Source organism: Patiria miniata, unplaced genomic scaffold (genome assembly GCF_015706575.1).
Source record: "Patiria miniata isolate m_02_andy unplaced genomic scaffold, ASM1570657v1 HiC_scaffold_22, whole genome shotgun sequence".
In the NCBI taxonomy this organism is placed as follows: domain Eukaryota; kingdom Metazoa; phylum Echinodermata; class Asteroidea; order Valvatida; family Asterinidae; genus Patiria; species Patiria miniata.
The window spans coordinates 18,190,773-18,207,675 of record NW_024037061.1 but is presented as its reverse complement, the minus strand read 5'-3'; the positions used below and the strand labels follow the sequence as shown (position 1 = coordinate 18,207,675).

Below are 16,903 nucleotides of genomic sequence, written 5' to 3'. Positions count from 1 at the left end.
GAAATACATGTAGATAAAACGCCAGTCATAGAGTAAGAAAATTACGCGAAATTCTTTCACAGTTAAAAATCAATAAGATGTACTTTATCCCTATTTTTTTTTATCAAAATGGAGCCACATAATTTTAAGAATTCGGTTTATTTCTTTTAAAACCATCCTGTATTGCGGCTCGGTGGCTTCCATCTCATGAATTGCTCGAGTTGTTGGAAAGCTGATGTGTGGAACCGGATTTGTCGAAAGAAAGTTGTCAATGGAAGTCATCGCGCTCTTTTCCTCTTCAGTGAGTTTATCTGCAATTGCATTTGGACCTTCTCCGTCTGGAGTTGCTCAATCAACAGTTTCAACTCCGTTCCAACATCCAGCCTCCCACTCAATTTTGACGTTTGCGGTCTCCATTTTTATGCTGACATACAAATGGAGACCGCTAATGCGGTCACACTTTTGGCACATTTTGCAACATTTATTTTTAATGTGAACGTTATGCTACGTTTGTAAATATTTTCATAAGGATAATGTAATATTTAAATATAAATAAATTAAATAAATTAAATATAAAAAAAGACTGCACAGAACACGTGAGGGTTTCGTGGATCCAATAGTATAGTCGAGTGTTGTGTTCACAGTCTATTTACACAGCGCCCGCTGGAGTCGAAAAGAGTGGGCCGCGCCATGTTGGAATTGTGTGAATAAAGTGTTTACTCTCGAATCTGAATTGCTCTTTCTCTCAGTACTGAATATGTAACCCATGTATACACTTTGGAAATACTAGCATCAAGGCAGGACGAAAACTCTTCACAACTACTATAACGGTGCAAGAACAAAAATCAAATGCAAATTCAAGACATTGGAATTTCTTTATTGACCTCAATTGAGGACCGCGGCGATCAGAATCAAAACATTCTTTATATTTTCGACCTACCATAAAGGTCTGCAAAACGAACTTTGCGATAGAAAAGGAAATATATGGAATAATAAAAACGCATGTGATGTGCTGATTTTACAGTTTTAAAACCCTTTCCCTGAAATATGGTTTCGGAAGACTAAAGGAGTTTATGATACAAAAGGCATCACAAAAATGAAATCAATGCAACTTAGCAGCATACCCCAAGCAAAACATAATAAAGGTTCTGCCCCGTACGAATGTTCTGTATAACTATCATTACTGCACTCCTTCTTTTGGTTCCTTCGTACAAGTGGGCACTGCTCGTTTTTTTTCTTCAGTGTTTATCCATAAAAAAAATCTCACCAAACATAAATTGAACACTGCCGTTGCCACATTGCAATAAGTGGCATATCCAGACCGTGAACAAATAAACATCAACTCAATATTCCACATATGATTGATTTGAACACGGCCCCTGTAAAATGTACAAGGCTATAATTCCTTTCTTTGAATGTGCGGTCAAAGAATATCAGATCGAGCCAACTGAGTCTAGTATTTAGGAGCTCAAAACATGAAGCCAATGCATCAGCCGATGCCAAGATTTCGGGAAAGGCACAATATCCTTATATTTATACATTATCCATCATACAAAAGTAAATATCTGAGTACATTATACTTTTATAAAGAATTAAGCATCAGTTCTCCAACATTCCTTAGTGTAATTTTATGAAAAGTAGTGAAAAATGGAGCCATACAAATTGAATTAAATCTAAACCTATTTCTGGCGCATGATCGACTGCTAAAACGTAAATGTAATAAGATATATTAAACAAAAATATGTGGCTCGCTCAGTTTAATAAACATAGGGCGATTAAGTACATCTTATTTACTGGTAACATTTAAAATGTCAGGTATTTTGCGCGCTATTTTCACAAGCTAATATATTTTAATACACACATCCAAAAATTCAGCTGTAAACAAATAAACATGTTTGTACATGCGTTTTCCTGCATTTAAGAATGAATGAACATTTACCCAGGAAAACGGACAAAAATCACCATCATTATTTCAAAAAAATATTATCAAAATCTCACTTGTAACTGAATGCATGAGTGTAATCTGTGGTTATCACATAACACAATATAGCTTCCTAGGGCATTCCATGGACAGCGCTAAAAAAAAAAATCTTTTAGTAAAAAATTAAAATAAAATTTGTATGTTAAAAGTTTTGTAAACTTTTCATGGCATGGATCAGTTTCATTTTTTTTTATTAAAATGAGTGGAAAAAGCATGCTTGTTTATAATGTACGCTTTGTTGGTGTGTCAACTTTTATTGCTTTTAAAGAGGCAAACAACTTCTCCAGGTCACTTTCTTTTTCACTCATCCTGTATAATAGACAAATCTGAGAGTCACTGACGTGGATAGTGACTGAGCACGCTGTGGGCCTTAACTCACACAAAGTTAAATTACAACCTAAAATCTACATCAGCCCTCACCTAGATTAACAACTGGATCTAATGATCACAATCGAAGGAGTAGCTCATTATGTGTTGTACAGACTAGAGTACCATATTTTTATTTCGAAATAATACAAATTACGCCAAGTCTCACATAAAAGTGAACCCTTCCGATGCCACATTGCATAGTAAGTTCCATAACCAGAAAAAAAACTTCAACTCAATAGTCCCAATACGCGGGATTTTATCTTGCCCATGTAAAATGTATTAGGGTGATTCCTTTTTTGGTTAAGTGTCAAACCTGGCTTTGCCTTTCATTGTTGTACGTCTTTGAATATGTGGCAACAAAATCCGATGATGCCAAAATCCCTACAGTGCTTGGGAGTTCAACAAATTAAGCCAATGTCTGTATCCGATGCCGTGATTTCGGGAAATATTTCAATTTTAGTCTGTGTAAAAATATACATCATCCTTTATGGAACAACAGCTCTTCAGTGAATATCTGAGTACTTTATGCTTTCTTCATTAATAAAAAAATATAATCGTCAGTTCTCCAACTTTCAACATTTGAATTATTCTAAATAAAAGCAGGACAACATTATATCATTGCCTCTAAATCTATTTGTTGACCCACAGCATGTACGGCTAAAACCTTATTTACATCCAGATACAGCTTAACATGAATAATCAAGAATTTAATTTTTCTTTTAACTCCAGATATCGTGATTCTATCAGTTCAAAGATCATCGATGACCTATTCAACGAGTTCTTGGTACTGTTGTTCACCGGTGGGGGGCGCTTGAGCCTGCGGATACTGCCCCTGCTGGGCTGGGTAGGCTATACATTCAAACCAAAAAAAAAGGGAAAATGGCCGAATGCGGTTTTAAGGATAAGACAGCGTATACATTCTCCGTTATGTAACAACAGCTTTTTAGGAAATCTCCGAGTACACTTTTCTTCATTCATTGTATGAAATTTAAACGTCTGCAATATCTCTTTATTGACACATAAGCAGTGGCGGGGGGGGGGGGGGGGGCTTGGGTGGCGACCGCCCCCCATAATACCTTGTTGCCCCCAAGTAGCCCCCCCCCCCCCCCACTGAGATTTTGAGTTTCTAAAAAAATTATCAGTGATCTACATGAAGCCATGGGCGTCAATCCTGGGGGGACAGGGGGACAGGGGGACTGGTTCCCCCCCCCACACACACTTTTTGAGGGATACATGGGGGACACAATATCAAATGTCCCCCCTTTTTGAACTCGTGTCTCATCGACAGGGCCCTACTACAATGTATCTTTTGCTTAGAAAATATTGGTTAAAGTGATCAGAAATTGCCTCAAATAGCACCACAGAGCATTTGGAATCCAAAATTTTCCGGGGCCCTTTAGCGGGCCCCGAACCCCACGCCTATAGCTCAGAATTCTGGTAGCTGATTCAATGACTCCAACCTCGTAAACAATGTTCAAAAATTTTTCTTATGCCTTAAGCTGAGAAAACCTCGAAAATTATGTTTAAATTAGTATCTTTTGTGCGAAGATAGTTATTGGTTAAAGTGGTAAGAAATTGCCTCAGATCACATCGCAGAGCATCGAGAATCCAATTTTTTTCGGGGCCGTTAAGCGGGCCCCGAACCCCACGCCTATAGCTCAGAATACCGATAACTGATCCAAGACTCCAACCTCGAAATCGATGTTCAAATAGTTATCTTTTGCTAAGAAAATATTAGTTAAAGCATGGAGGAAAGTGGTAAGAAATTGCTTCAGATCACACCACAAAACATTTAGAAACCATCTTTTTTTCGGGGCCCTTAAGCGGGCCCCGAACCCCCACACAAAGGGCTTCGCGCGCATCAGTTCTGATCAAGGTATGTCCCCCCCCCACTTTTGAGAAGCAATTGACGCCCCTATATGACGCGCCCCCCCCCCCCCATGAAATGTTCCAGCCCCCCCCCCCAGCGCCCCCCCCCCCCCTACTGAAATATTCCTGGCTACGCCACTGCACATAAGGTAGGCATATTGCTAAGACTTAATGTACATCCACATGCAGCTTAACATGAATAAGTCAAGACTTAAATTCTGTATCAACCCCTAGGTAACATGCCTTCAGGTCAAAGTTCATCGATGACCTATTTAATAAGTTTTTGGTACCATTACTCACCGGTTGGGGGCGCTTGAGCTTGCGGATACTGTCCCTGCTGGGCTGGGTAGGCTAAACAAGAACAAGGAAAAATGGGCGACTAAAGAAGGGTGGTATACTTTATATATACACATACACTAACGGGGGAACATATTATATGAATCAAGAGACTGCATCGGAGAGACCATAAGCCTGGGATTTTTCTATCTGATCATTACTATAGCTTAAAATAATTTTTTTTAAGACGTCTCTTACCAACTTGTGGCTGACCAGCAATGTTGTAGAAGGCCGGTCCCTGGGGCTGTGTGGCAATCACCATGTGTGGTTGAGCTTGGTAGTGGATCTGTCATTATGAGAACAATTATACTTCATTTGCGTGGTTTTTTCCTCTCAAAAACATCATCCTCTAATTAAATACCTACCACCTTGCTATCGTACGTGTAATTGTCGTTCATCCCAAATCTGAATGTGTTTTTCTTTTTACATCGACCTCTCCTCCGAAACTCCCCGACACCTCAGTGTAACCATAATGTGCAAATTCAGGTCTAAAAGGCATTCGCTTTATTTTCCCGAGTATTTGTTTTCGCGCTGTAACATATAGGCCTATTTATCCTTTCATAATTTCGTCTACTAGCTTCAGTGGTAGTTCAGGGCATGAAACGGACAATAACTACAAGGAGAGTTAAAAAAAAAAAAAAAAGGGAAACCCAAATGGTGGCCCCCTATTTAAAAAAAAAAGTACTGCATGTAGCGCTTGCCAGCTCTTGCCTAGATAATGTACCTTAATGTGATCCATGGACAAGGTTGAAATGGTGTTTGTGTTCAAAATTCCATAATTGAAAAGTACACTAGCGATTTCAATGATTCTTTCACTGAAAGAAAGTTTATTAATCGGGCTATTACATCGTTGATCTGGAAAGCACTACATGCAGAACGTCTTTTGAAAAAAATGGGAGCACCATTTGGGTCTCCTTTTTTTTACTCATCCTGTAGATTGTTTTTGTCAGAAGTGCTTTCGAAAGAAAGCCAATCAAAGAATGAAAGGTAGGCTTCTATTGCCATATGCAATAATAACTGCCATACTTGTGATACATCTATGCCGCGAAACATACGTCAGAAATGAGCCCACTATAGATTATCAGGTGAATTTAAACTGGAGTTTACCTCAAAAGCATGAAATGCTCGGTTCGTACAATCACAAGGTCTCAAAAGTCCTTAATAACCTAATCCCAACGCACCATGTCCTAAGACAAGTCACAATGAGCTAATTTACACCCCGTAAATCTGAATTTTACTTGATCTAGATAAAAAAGCAATGCAGATCTACAAGGACATAACTTGGTGTTGTCACGCACCACTGTCTGAGTTGCTGATCCACCACTGCAGAGTGGACCACAGGTCATGCTGGCACCAATGATGGCGACAACAAACTCCACTATGGCGAGAAGTATCAGTGTAGCATAAACACCATTGATGGCCGCCTGCATAGAATCATTGCAAGAGATGATGTATTAGTTACCTTCACACTTCAAAAGTATCCCACAATTCAACACATATTAAACCTAAATATCTTTGCGGTACATAGGCCTAACGTTCCGTCTTGTAACCGTCTAGGTAGCTTTCAAAATCGTTTAACTTCATCATACACATTGAAACACAAATCGCAGTTTCCGTAAGTACACGAGCGATTTGAATGATTCTTTCACTGAAAGAAAGTTTATTGCTTTGGCCTCGTAGTTAAGGGCACTGATTCGTGGTCTGTGGGTAAAGCTGCAGGTCGTGGGTTCGAGTCCTGGCGGGGTCATGGTGCGTGTGCTCTTGAGCAGGGCACTTTGTCACTCATTGCTTCTCTCCACCCAGGAGTAAATGGGTACATATGAGGGCAGTGATGGTTATTGTGATTGAATTAGCTTCATTGCGCCTATCAGGCAGCATCGAGCTGTATACTCCCCAGGGAGCTGAGATGGTATATGGTATGTTTAATTGGCCCAATAATTAGGGGTAATAATAATGTAAAGCGCTTTGATCTTAGTTAAAAGCGCTATATAAGAACCTGTTGTTATTATTATTATTATTATTATTATTAAATGCTTCAAATCAAGAAAAACGAAGACGTGATTTTCATTCTGATTCTCGCCTCGAAATTGAAGCAACGACGGAAAATTCGCTGAGAAATAAATAAATGTAACAAATAAGAAAATGAAAAAAAAGATAGACACCCCTGGAGGCAGAAACACGAAAACGTTTTTCATTATTAGGGGATTAAAGTTTGACTCACCTGCAAATAACAGAATGAAGGAGGGTAGTCATAGTACGAGACGCTCTGGCCAGGATAGCCATAATTGTAGCTATAACGATAACGCGTATAAATTGGATGACACAATTCATTGATGAGTGCCATCCTGGCAGCCCCAAAACCAATGACGCAGCACGTCGCCAAACAAGCCAAGATGGACATGACCATGTAGCCGATAGCCTGTGCAGAAAAATCACAATTCCTTCAAAATCTCTCTAAAAGATTTTCAGTCCATTGGTGGAATTGTTCCAAGTCTGTTAAAGTGATCCTTGGTTAATATTCAGGCCATATCTGCAAAATATCATAGTAGAACAGTATTCATTTGTTTTTCCCCATTTTGAAGATTTCCCACTTCAAGATAGCAACAACTGAACACCATTATACTGCCAAGTAAGAATCTCTTAACAATAGCTTACCACTCCGGAATGTTTCTTCCATCCAGACACTATGCCTAAGATTCCAGATATGACGTAGAACTGTGAAAGAAAAAAACCATTCACACATAAAAATTATAATTTCATCAAAGGAGTAAAAAAATGCGATTTATTCGCTTTTTCGTGACTAATTTGTCATCATTCTTGAACAGATGTTCGAAGGGCGCCATGTTTTCTTTTGCGTCCGTTGCCCGAGACTTCGCGAGACACGACTGATCACAGCAGACGACTTTTCTATGTCCACCAATATACTTGATGATATTTGCACTGCCTCGTAATACTACAGGGTGACCCCAAACAAATGCAATCCTAAAACATTTGCCTTTAAAAATAATAATAAAAGGTATTTTCAAATTAATTTGTACTCTTCTCATAATATGTGCCATGTTGTTTGTAAGGATAAGGACATGCGCAAATAGGTACAGTAAAAATCCCTCCCCGTGGTAATTTGTTGTGTGTGACAGGATTAAAAATGAACCAAGAATGGCATTGTACTTACTAATTTACCACACCAAATTGGGGCTCCGATATCACTGCCATAGTAACCGTTCAATCTTGTCGCAGTGACAATCCCAAGAATGACGGTCAAGGAACCCAAAACCACTTGAATTATTCCTGTCCATAGAATGCCCTTCCAGTTCCCACTTCGAGGCTGAGGGTTCACCGTGCCGATAGTAACGGGAGCTGGTTGCAACGTCACCTAGTGAATGATACAGGACGGTTCAGGTTGAATGTCAGTGGTTTTCTGGGTAGTAGTCTTGTGTGGGCCCATATGCATTTTTGGTTACACTCTTTGAAACTCTCAGGATCACGTATGGATGCCTCCACAAGTTCAAAACCACTTGATTCAATGTTTTCCAACCCTTCGTGGGCGAGGCCATGACATTTAAAAGTGGGGGGCTTCGCATGCAAAAAAAAATGTTCAGTTAATTTCAATTTTTTTCGCACTTTGACAGCTCATCCAAGTGCAAAATGAGGAGAAAAAAATCCAGAATCTTGCCCCATTTTGGTTGGGGCCAACTTTTATGAAAGTGAGAGGAAATCCATCTGAAACAGGCAATGTATAGTAAACGGAGTGAAGAAAACATTTACATGTCAAATTATATAGTTTTTGTTCCCCTTTGGGAGCGTGTCACAATTCTCTTCATAAAAAATGAATAATCATAATCTTGAATATGACCAAAAAACCAGCAATCTAAGGGAAAATTTGATTTTCTTTTAAAGACAATAGGTAACAAAACCTATGGAGCTCATTATTATTGCTTAGAAATTTTAGTTGGCATGTCATTGCTTTAGGCGTAAAACAAAAAATTCCCAAAGTGGTCGATTTTAGTTTTGAAATCAGCGAAATATAAGTTTATAGTAACTATACATCTGTAAATGTATCTCAAATTGCTATATATTTATTTGGCAACTGAAATTTACTTTCAAATTTGATTGTTACATCAAATTTATTATTGTTTTCGTTTTCCTTCTATTAAGATTTTTTAATTCTTATATTTAAGTATAGTGAAACAAAATTGATTTTCAGGACAAAATTGTACATTTTTTATCATTCCCATTTTCATTAAAAATATGTACTAATTCCTCTTCATAAAAACAATAAAATGTGAAATGTTGCCGTGTAATTTACTGCTTTAGACCGCCAAGTCCAATTTCTGACGAAAACAAAATTGACATGAGTATGGAGTAATGTTGCTGTCTCTTGTAGTTTCCTCTAACCCCCAAATTATGAAAGGTGTCTCCACCCCCTTAAAGGGAACATGAAATAAAATTTTGATTGCATTTTTTTTGCTTAAATCAATAAAGGATGATGTTCTTAACAATATTTTGTGTATGGCGGTGTTTATTTTCTAAGATAAATGGGGGAAAATAATTTGTGAACATGTTTGGTCAAACTACTCCGCCCCACAAAGGGAAGCTTCATTAACATAAAACTTCGCGAGGGGTATGACGCAAGCGGAGGCAGAGACTTGCCGCGCTGCGGGTGCACCGGCATTGCGGCGTGCATCATAATACATGTACATATACATTGCGGCACTGAAAGTTTTTCTGGTGTTTCGTTCGGAATCAAGGAGAAATAACACCCGATTTTCGGCCATGCCGACAAGGTGTGTGGCTGCTGGGTGTAGCAAAACTACCAAGGATGGAGTAAGCCTTCATTTGTTTCCAGTAAATCCGAAATATCGGAGCATTTGGAGAGCCAAAGTGAAGGTAAATACCAGAGCAAAGTGGTCCGGGCCCAGTGAGTTCGCTGCCCTCTGCGCTCTTTGAGCCGTCGTGCTTTGATGCTGGTCTGTACAGCAACTTGGGCATGCCCCTAAAAAAACATCGAGTCAGTGTCTGAATCATTAGAACTCTGATTCGAATCGGACGAATCTGTACCATTTTCATTGGATTCGCTAAGGAAAGAAGAGGACGGTCTTCGGAACTTTTACGGTCATGACGGTCGTCGTTGTGTTCATTCGACAACGGTGGCACCGTGGCACGTCCACACGTGTACTGTACATATCCCATGTAGACACATTCGTACGTGTGCATATAATGCCACGTACGGGTACGCGGCGGCTGCACATACACACAGCACAGTAGCTTCGCTAATCCGTCTCGTACCCAGACGTCATTTACGGGCCCTGGATTTCTCTGCCTTTGTTTATGTCATGAACAGCGCCCTCATTTGGAGTTGCCGCGAAAATCAAAAAGGGGGGGTTCAATTTTGGACGGCAAATTACCACACTAAACGTACACCAGAACCAGTTCTGCTTTTAATTCACATTTAATACACATAAATGAATGTATATATAAAATAAAATACGTTATGAAAATTTTGGACTGCATGTTTCCTTTAAGAGACAGTTTGTACGTCACCAGGTGTGAAATTATCAATTCAAATATTTCCATGCTGCAAAATGTCTTGATAAGTGACCCCTTTTCCTTTTGGGTCTATTTCGATAAACAAAAAGGTCAGGGAATAATGTGGATATTTAATTGTATACATTCTTCAGTTCGCCTCATTAACAACGCCCGGACAACACTCTTCCAGGATAGGAAAACACGGCTTAAGTGTTTCATTAATAGTCCCTGAAATTGTCAAAGAACATACCCGACGTTGCACATGGGAGATGATTTTTTCTTTTTACCATAAGTCAACTGACCAATTTGGGGTGTTATGAGGAGTGATGTTGAGAATAGAAAAAAACATGCGATATTTTGTATAACAAAACCACTACAGCATATTTCGTGTACCAACAATGCAACACTATAAGAAAAAAACCGAAAACCAACAACAGGTTCTGGAGGTGCACAATTTGTTTATTCCTGCTCAAAGAAAATTAGCATATGACTATAGGCTCCGAGTACGTACATGACATTGCATACACCAAAACTGAACTGTATTTGTGCGTGTGTAGTCATACATGAAGGCCAGTCGTGACAACAGCGTGCCTGTACTGAATGGTGCAAAGCAGGCAATATGGCGACGGCATATAGTAAATACCGGATAAAACATAAAAAAGCACCATCAATTACTGAAATGCACTCAGTGCACAATATTGGCCCCATTGGATTTTCCTTTACACTAGAACTGTTCTGGGAGAGCGACTGGCTTACCAGTTGTTGCTGGCCGACGGGCTGGGGCGCAGCCACGTAGGCAGGTGGGGCGTTAGTAGCGGGCATCATCGTGACAGAAAGTATCTCTGGATTCTCTGTAATCTAAATTAAGCAATCAATTAACTAATCAGTTTGTCTGTCGGTCTGGTTCATCTATGTTTGCTTGCATTTCAAAGATGACCTTTGTGGCATCAGCGCATTTAATTTTGTAAACAAATTATGCATTTATATCCTCAAATTAAATTATATAATTTTGTATCGTCAATTCAAGTGCACACAATTTATTCCTTAGGGTTTGAATAATACAAGGCTTATTCAGATTAAAAGAACCTAAGTATTGGGTATATCATCATTGATGAAAAACTTTCTTGGAAAAATCGAATCGATAAAGAAGCAATAAATATATCCAAGAACATTGGCATAATACTCGTTTAAAATAATGCCTTCCTAGTACAATTTTATTTATTCGTTTAAACGATATCTAAATTACTCAATCTTGAATTTGGGCAGATAATACGTTTACGAAACGTTTCTCTAAATGTAACGCATTACCTACTTTACCTAAACGAGCGGTTCGTGTCATATTGAATGCTGGCTATCGTGATCACTCTGCCCCAAAGTTTGCCAAATTAAAATCTGTAACATTGCACAGCAATAACTTATACCACTTCTGATCACGGGAATAACTCATGTATACATTCATGCATAAGTTACTCCCTCCCTGTATTAATTCTTATTTGACGAAAAAACAACATCTAAATGTCATATATATATATATGCTATAATACTGGAAGTAGCGCTAGGGAAAATGTGTTCGTCCAATTTAACAGAACATCAATGGCTAAAATAGTGTTGCTGATCGTCCAGGCATCTTATACTGGAATAGTTTAGATGATTCTCTTCAATCATTGCCCTATCCTATCTATCTGTCTTATCTTGTGTTTTGGTTTCCTATGTCCGTTTCACAGTATCCATAGGTTAGTTTGCATAGTAGGACCTACATGTATACAGAAATGCTAGCTTCCTTGCCCCGCGTCAGCCCCCTGTGCTGAATAGCCATTAGTTGGAGTTTGCACAGTGCCTGCAGTACCACACAGACACAAAAGCCTTTCGCTTAAACCCTACCTCAATGTAATTTCATTTACTGTTTCAATATCTATCAAATATCTATCGCATCATTGTATTCCTTATGTGATACGAGATTGAAGATGACAGCATTTTATGCTACTGTAACAGAATGAAAAACAAACGCAATCGTTTTACCTTATAATTACGCTGGAGTGTTCCTGCTTCTTTCACCGTCGTCACTGCCTGGCACGGCGTACTGTACAAAGCGCATACCGACTGCGTTTGTCAGGCAATAATTATTATTGCGCGCCATTACGTCATATTCCAAATATAGCATTTGCTCTAATATTGGCTTTAAAAGCCTCCCATATCATCCATCCCAGGGTCCGTATAGCTCCCAGTGCCATAACGCTCACGGCTGAGTGATAAAGAAAGGCCTTGGTTACCACTTATGTCTTTGAGCTCTCATTGTATTTATACTGTAAAACCAGTAACCTAAAGTCAGCATTTTACCGACGCACCACCAATATTAATGCGCACGAAATGCACGGACTGTATAATACAAGTCACCTACTTGCAGCAGTTTATTATTGTGTCACTGTTCAGTGACAGAATTGTACGGAAGCCCGTTCGTGCCACCTTTTAAAAGTAAAAAAAAAAATTATGCCAAATTACACAATACTTTTGCAAAATAACGAAATTTCTGTGGCATGTTTGCTGGGGGGGGGGGGTGAGGGGGGTGATTAAGAGATTTACACGTTAAGAGATTTATTATCTTTTCACAGCCCCCCCCCTCCCAGTATTGAATCCTGCGCGTTCTGACTTTTTTTCCAAACACAACTGAATAAAAATGGCCACAAAGCACGAACGTGTGCTGACAGAAGAGAACTGTATGATTCCCTCGCAACTTGGTTCTGCATATTTTAGCAATTTCACCCATATGCAGGGGAAATGGTACCGATATAATTACGTTTAAAGAATGGTTGTTTGGGTTTTGGGGGATGCGTCAATATCACTCTCCATATTCCACAACGCTGAAGAAAACGAACTTTTAAACGAGAGATAATTACATGAGAATAATTTTCCAACTTCAATATGTTTTCCCCGCCAATATCAACCCCAACCCGAAATAAAAAAACGCTCCGTTCAATTTCAATTGATAAAAGGATGCATGGGGCATAAAGAATTACTCTTGAAAACCGTTTACGACCGCTAAGCGGCCTATTTCTGTGTCGCGCACTGCACTTGCTCAAAACGCAAGGCTTCTTCTTGCTGTACTTCTTCCCTGCGTAATGGAATTGTCTCCTTCTCATCCATCCGTGTTAAGTCATGGAGTCGTTGACAACATTTTTGATCTTCTTGTCTCCTCTGGATCCTGGATGGAGACAACCACGATATTGCAGAATCACGGACCCTTGAGCTCAGTCTGTGTTGATCCAGGAAGCCGCTCATTCCAAGCACGGTATAGAGTATCTATTTTTATTTAACACTCTTCCAAATTCTGGCAAGTCATACATAAAGTTGAACCCCCCCCAATGCCATAATAAGATCTTTTTCACTGCCAATCTCAAACAACATCGACTAGGATAGTACCAAAATACTTCCTGAAGTATGTTTCCGGTACTCATATTCGAGGGCAATACTAGTGGCCTAGTCAGCGGGGAGGGGGGGAAGGAGGGGGGAAGGGGGTAATGTGGGTTATTTACCCCCCCCCCCCCCACCCACAAATTGTGTAAAGAGTGCCCTTTTTTACGAGCGCTCTTTTTTTGGAATGTCGAGCAAACGTCGGCAAATGTGCCTCCATGAAAAGCGGCACCTATTGTCCGATATTGCCCATGATCGGCCGGTCTGAACAGCGCCCCCATAAGAAGATGGTGTCCAATCGCCCCACCACTTGCTCACGAAAACCAGGTTCTAAACGTTCATGGACAACGGAGTTTTGTGAATTTTTTTTATTGAAATACATGTAGATACAACGTGGTAATAGAGTAAGAAAATTACGTGAAATTTTTTTTCAGTTTAAAAGTCAATAAGATGTACTTCCTATTTTTTAAAATTAAAATGGAGCCATATAATTTTAAAATATTTTTTGAATTCGGTCAATTTCTTTTTTGTATTTTCTTTTGTGGCTTGGTGGCTTCCATCTCATGAACTGCTTGAGTTGTTGGAAAGCTGATGTGTGGAACCAGATTGGAAGAGTTTTTTGTCGAAAGAAAGTTGTCGATGGAAGGTATCGCGAATGAAGGTTTTGCCCCGTGCGGATGTTCTGTCTAACTATTATTACTGCACTCCTTCTTTTGGTTTCTTGGTACAAGTTGGCATGCACTGCTCGTTTTCAGTGTTTATCCGTAAAAAAATCTCACCAAAAATAAATTGAACCCTTCCGATGCCACATTGCAAAAAGTGCCATATCCAGACCGTGAACAAATAAACATCAACTCAATTATGACCGATTTGATCATGCTTCCTGTAAAATGTACAAAGCAATATTCCTTTCTTTGAATGTGCAGTCAAAGAATATCAGATCGAGCCAACTGGGTCTAGTATTTCGGAGCTTAAAAGATGAAGCCAATGCATCAGCCGATGCCATAATTTCGGGAAAGGCACAATATCAGTGTATTTAATAATTATCCATCATACCAAAGCTCTTAAGTAAATATCGGAGTACATTATACTTAAACAAAAATTAAGCATCAGTTCTTCAAAATTCTAAGTTCAATTTTATGAAAAGTATTGGAAAATAGAGCCATATAAATTGCATTAACTCTAGACCTATTTCTTGACGTATGACTGCTAAAACCTAAATGTAATGAGACATATTAAAAAAAATATGGCTCGCTCAGTTTAATAAGCATAGGGCGATTAAGTACATATTATTCACTAGTAACATTGAAAATTACATGTATTTTGCGTGCTATGGTCACAAGTAAATTTATTTTAAGGCCCAAAAAAATAAATAATCGGTCTCTGGTCAGACCGGAGTTCCGGAATTGATGCGGCGACTCGGTTTTTTTTTTTTTTGGGGGGGGGGGGGTTGGTGGGTTTTTTTTCCAAGCTTGAATTGTACAGACAAGGTGGGTACTATTTTGCATTTTTGTGTCCTCAATATACATTGGTGTCCTCTATAATTTGCCTTGGTGCCCTTTATCATTTGCCTTGGCGCAATTTTCCCCATTCCTTGGTGCTCCTTGGTACAAACATTTGACGAGGTGCGGCAGTAGAGGGTGCTGTTGTAGCTTCCGTGTTTATTTGAAGAAAAAAAAGGTTGACGCGCATGGTTAAAATCGATGCGCGCGCTGACCAGAGAACAAGTATTTTTTTGGCCTATACACATCCCTATATTCAGCTGTCCACCAATGAACATGTATGCACATGCGATTACCTGCCTTTAATTAAGAAACAACGAACATTTGCCCAGGAAAACGGACACAAATCACCATCATTATTTCAGAAAAATATTATCAAAATCTCACTTGTATCTGAATGCATGTGTGTAATCTATGGTTCTCGCATAACACAATATAGCTCATTAGGGCATTCCATGGACAGCGCTAAAAAATAATCTTTTTTAGTAAAAGATTTAAATATAATCTGTTTGTAAAATTTTTTGTAAACTTCTCATGGCACGGATCAATTTCAGTATTTTTTGTTGTTGAAAGGAGTGGAAAAGGCATGCTTGTTTAATGTACGCTTCGTAGGTGTGTCAACTTTTATTGCTTTTTAAGAGGCAAACAACCACTCCAGGTCACTTTCTTTTTCACTCATCCTGAATAATAGACAAATCTGAGATTCACTGACGTGGATAGTCACTGAGCACGCTGTGGGCCTAAACTCATACAAAGTTCGTGAATTACAACCTAAAATCAATGTCAGCCATCACCTAGATTATCCAAATGGATCTAATGGTCACATTCAAAGACGTAGCTCATAAATTGTTCTACAGACTAAAGTACCATTTTTTTATTTCGTAATACTACAAATTCCGCCAAGTCTCACATAAAATTTAACCCTTCCGATGCCACATTGCAATAAGTCACTTAACCCAGAACAAATAAACTTCCACTCAATATTCCCAACACGCCCAAATCTACCATGCTCCTGTAAACTATATAAGGGTGATTCCTTTATTGGTTAAGTGTCAAACCTGGCTTTCGCTTTCATTGTTGGTCGCCTTTTGAATATGCGGCCAAAAAATATCTAATCATGACAAAATCCAATCTGTTTGGGAGCTCGAAACATTAAGCCAATGCCTACATGCAGCCAATGCCGTGATTTCGGGAATGGCACATTATCGAAGGGAAAAGTTCTTCAGTAAATATCCGAGTGCGTTACGCGTTTCTTCATTTATGAAAATGAAACATCAGTTTCCAAATTTCATTTGCTGTAAATTATTCTAAAATGGAGCAGGACAACATAATTGCATTGCCTCTAAACCTATTCCTTAGACGGATTACATGTAAGCCTAATGTTAAAGCCTAATGTACATCCACATACGGCTAAACATGAAAAATATCAAGAATTGAATTATTCTTCAAGCCCCAGATATCTTGATTCCATCAGGTCAAATGTCATCGATGACCTATTTAGTGAGTTCCTGGCACTGCTGCTCGGTTGGGGGTGCTTGAGTCTGCGGGTACAGCCCCTGCTGGGCTGGGTGAGCTGTACATTAAAACAAAAACCAAGGGGAAATGGGCTGATGAAGTTTTTTAGGAATAAGTATAGTTAATACATAAAATCTCCGAAATGTAACAGCAGCTTTTGAGGAACTATCTGAGTACATTTTTCTCCATTTTCTTTTTAAATTTAAACATCTGCAAGATTTTCTCTTTTACCTGAAAAGAACTATTGTAAAAGGGAGCCAAGCAACATATTACATGGCCTCTGACCCTGATTTTTTTACGCATGATTGCTAAAAGTTTAATGCACATCCACATGTAGCTTAATAACATGAACAAGTCAAGACTTAAACTCTGTTTCAAGGCCTAGATAACGTGATTCCATCAGATCAAAGGTCATCGA

General features: G+C 39.0%; 1 protein-coding gene across 3 annotated transcripts; it reads right to left on the bottom strand.

The window, feature by feature from the left end:
* Positions 1-1,620: 1,620 nt before the first annotated feature.
* Positions 1,621-12,232, bottom strand: LOC119730969. Of its 3 annotated transcripts, none has more exons than XM_038204040.1 (9): positions 12,080-12,226; positions 10,817-10,918; positions 7,707-7,907; positions 7,190-7,249; positions 6,756-6,953; positions 5,833-5,958; positions 4,733-4,820; positions 4,499-4,549; positions 1,623-3,178 (listed from the first exon to the last, which is right to left on the bottom strand). In XM_038204040.1, the coding sequence occupies exons 2-9, from the start codon at positions 10,883-10,885 to the stop codon at positions 3,096-3,098; spliced, it is 876 nt and encodes a 291-aa protein (XP_038059968.1). In that variant the 5' UTR covers positions 10,886-10,918; positions 12,080-12,226; the 3' UTR covers positions 1,623-3,095. The 3 variants fall into 3 exon arrangements, with proteins under 3 accessions (XP_038059969.1, XP_038059968.1, XP_038059967.1); XM_038204039.1 differs by having other exon boundaries at positions 1,624-3,178; positions 10,817-10,911; positions 12,080-12,232; XM_038204041.1 differs by lacking the exon at positions 4,499-4,549 and having other exon boundaries at positions 1,621-3,178; positions 10,817-10,911; positions 12,080-12,232.
* Between the last annotated feature and the right edge of the window lie 4,671 nt (positions 12,233-16,903).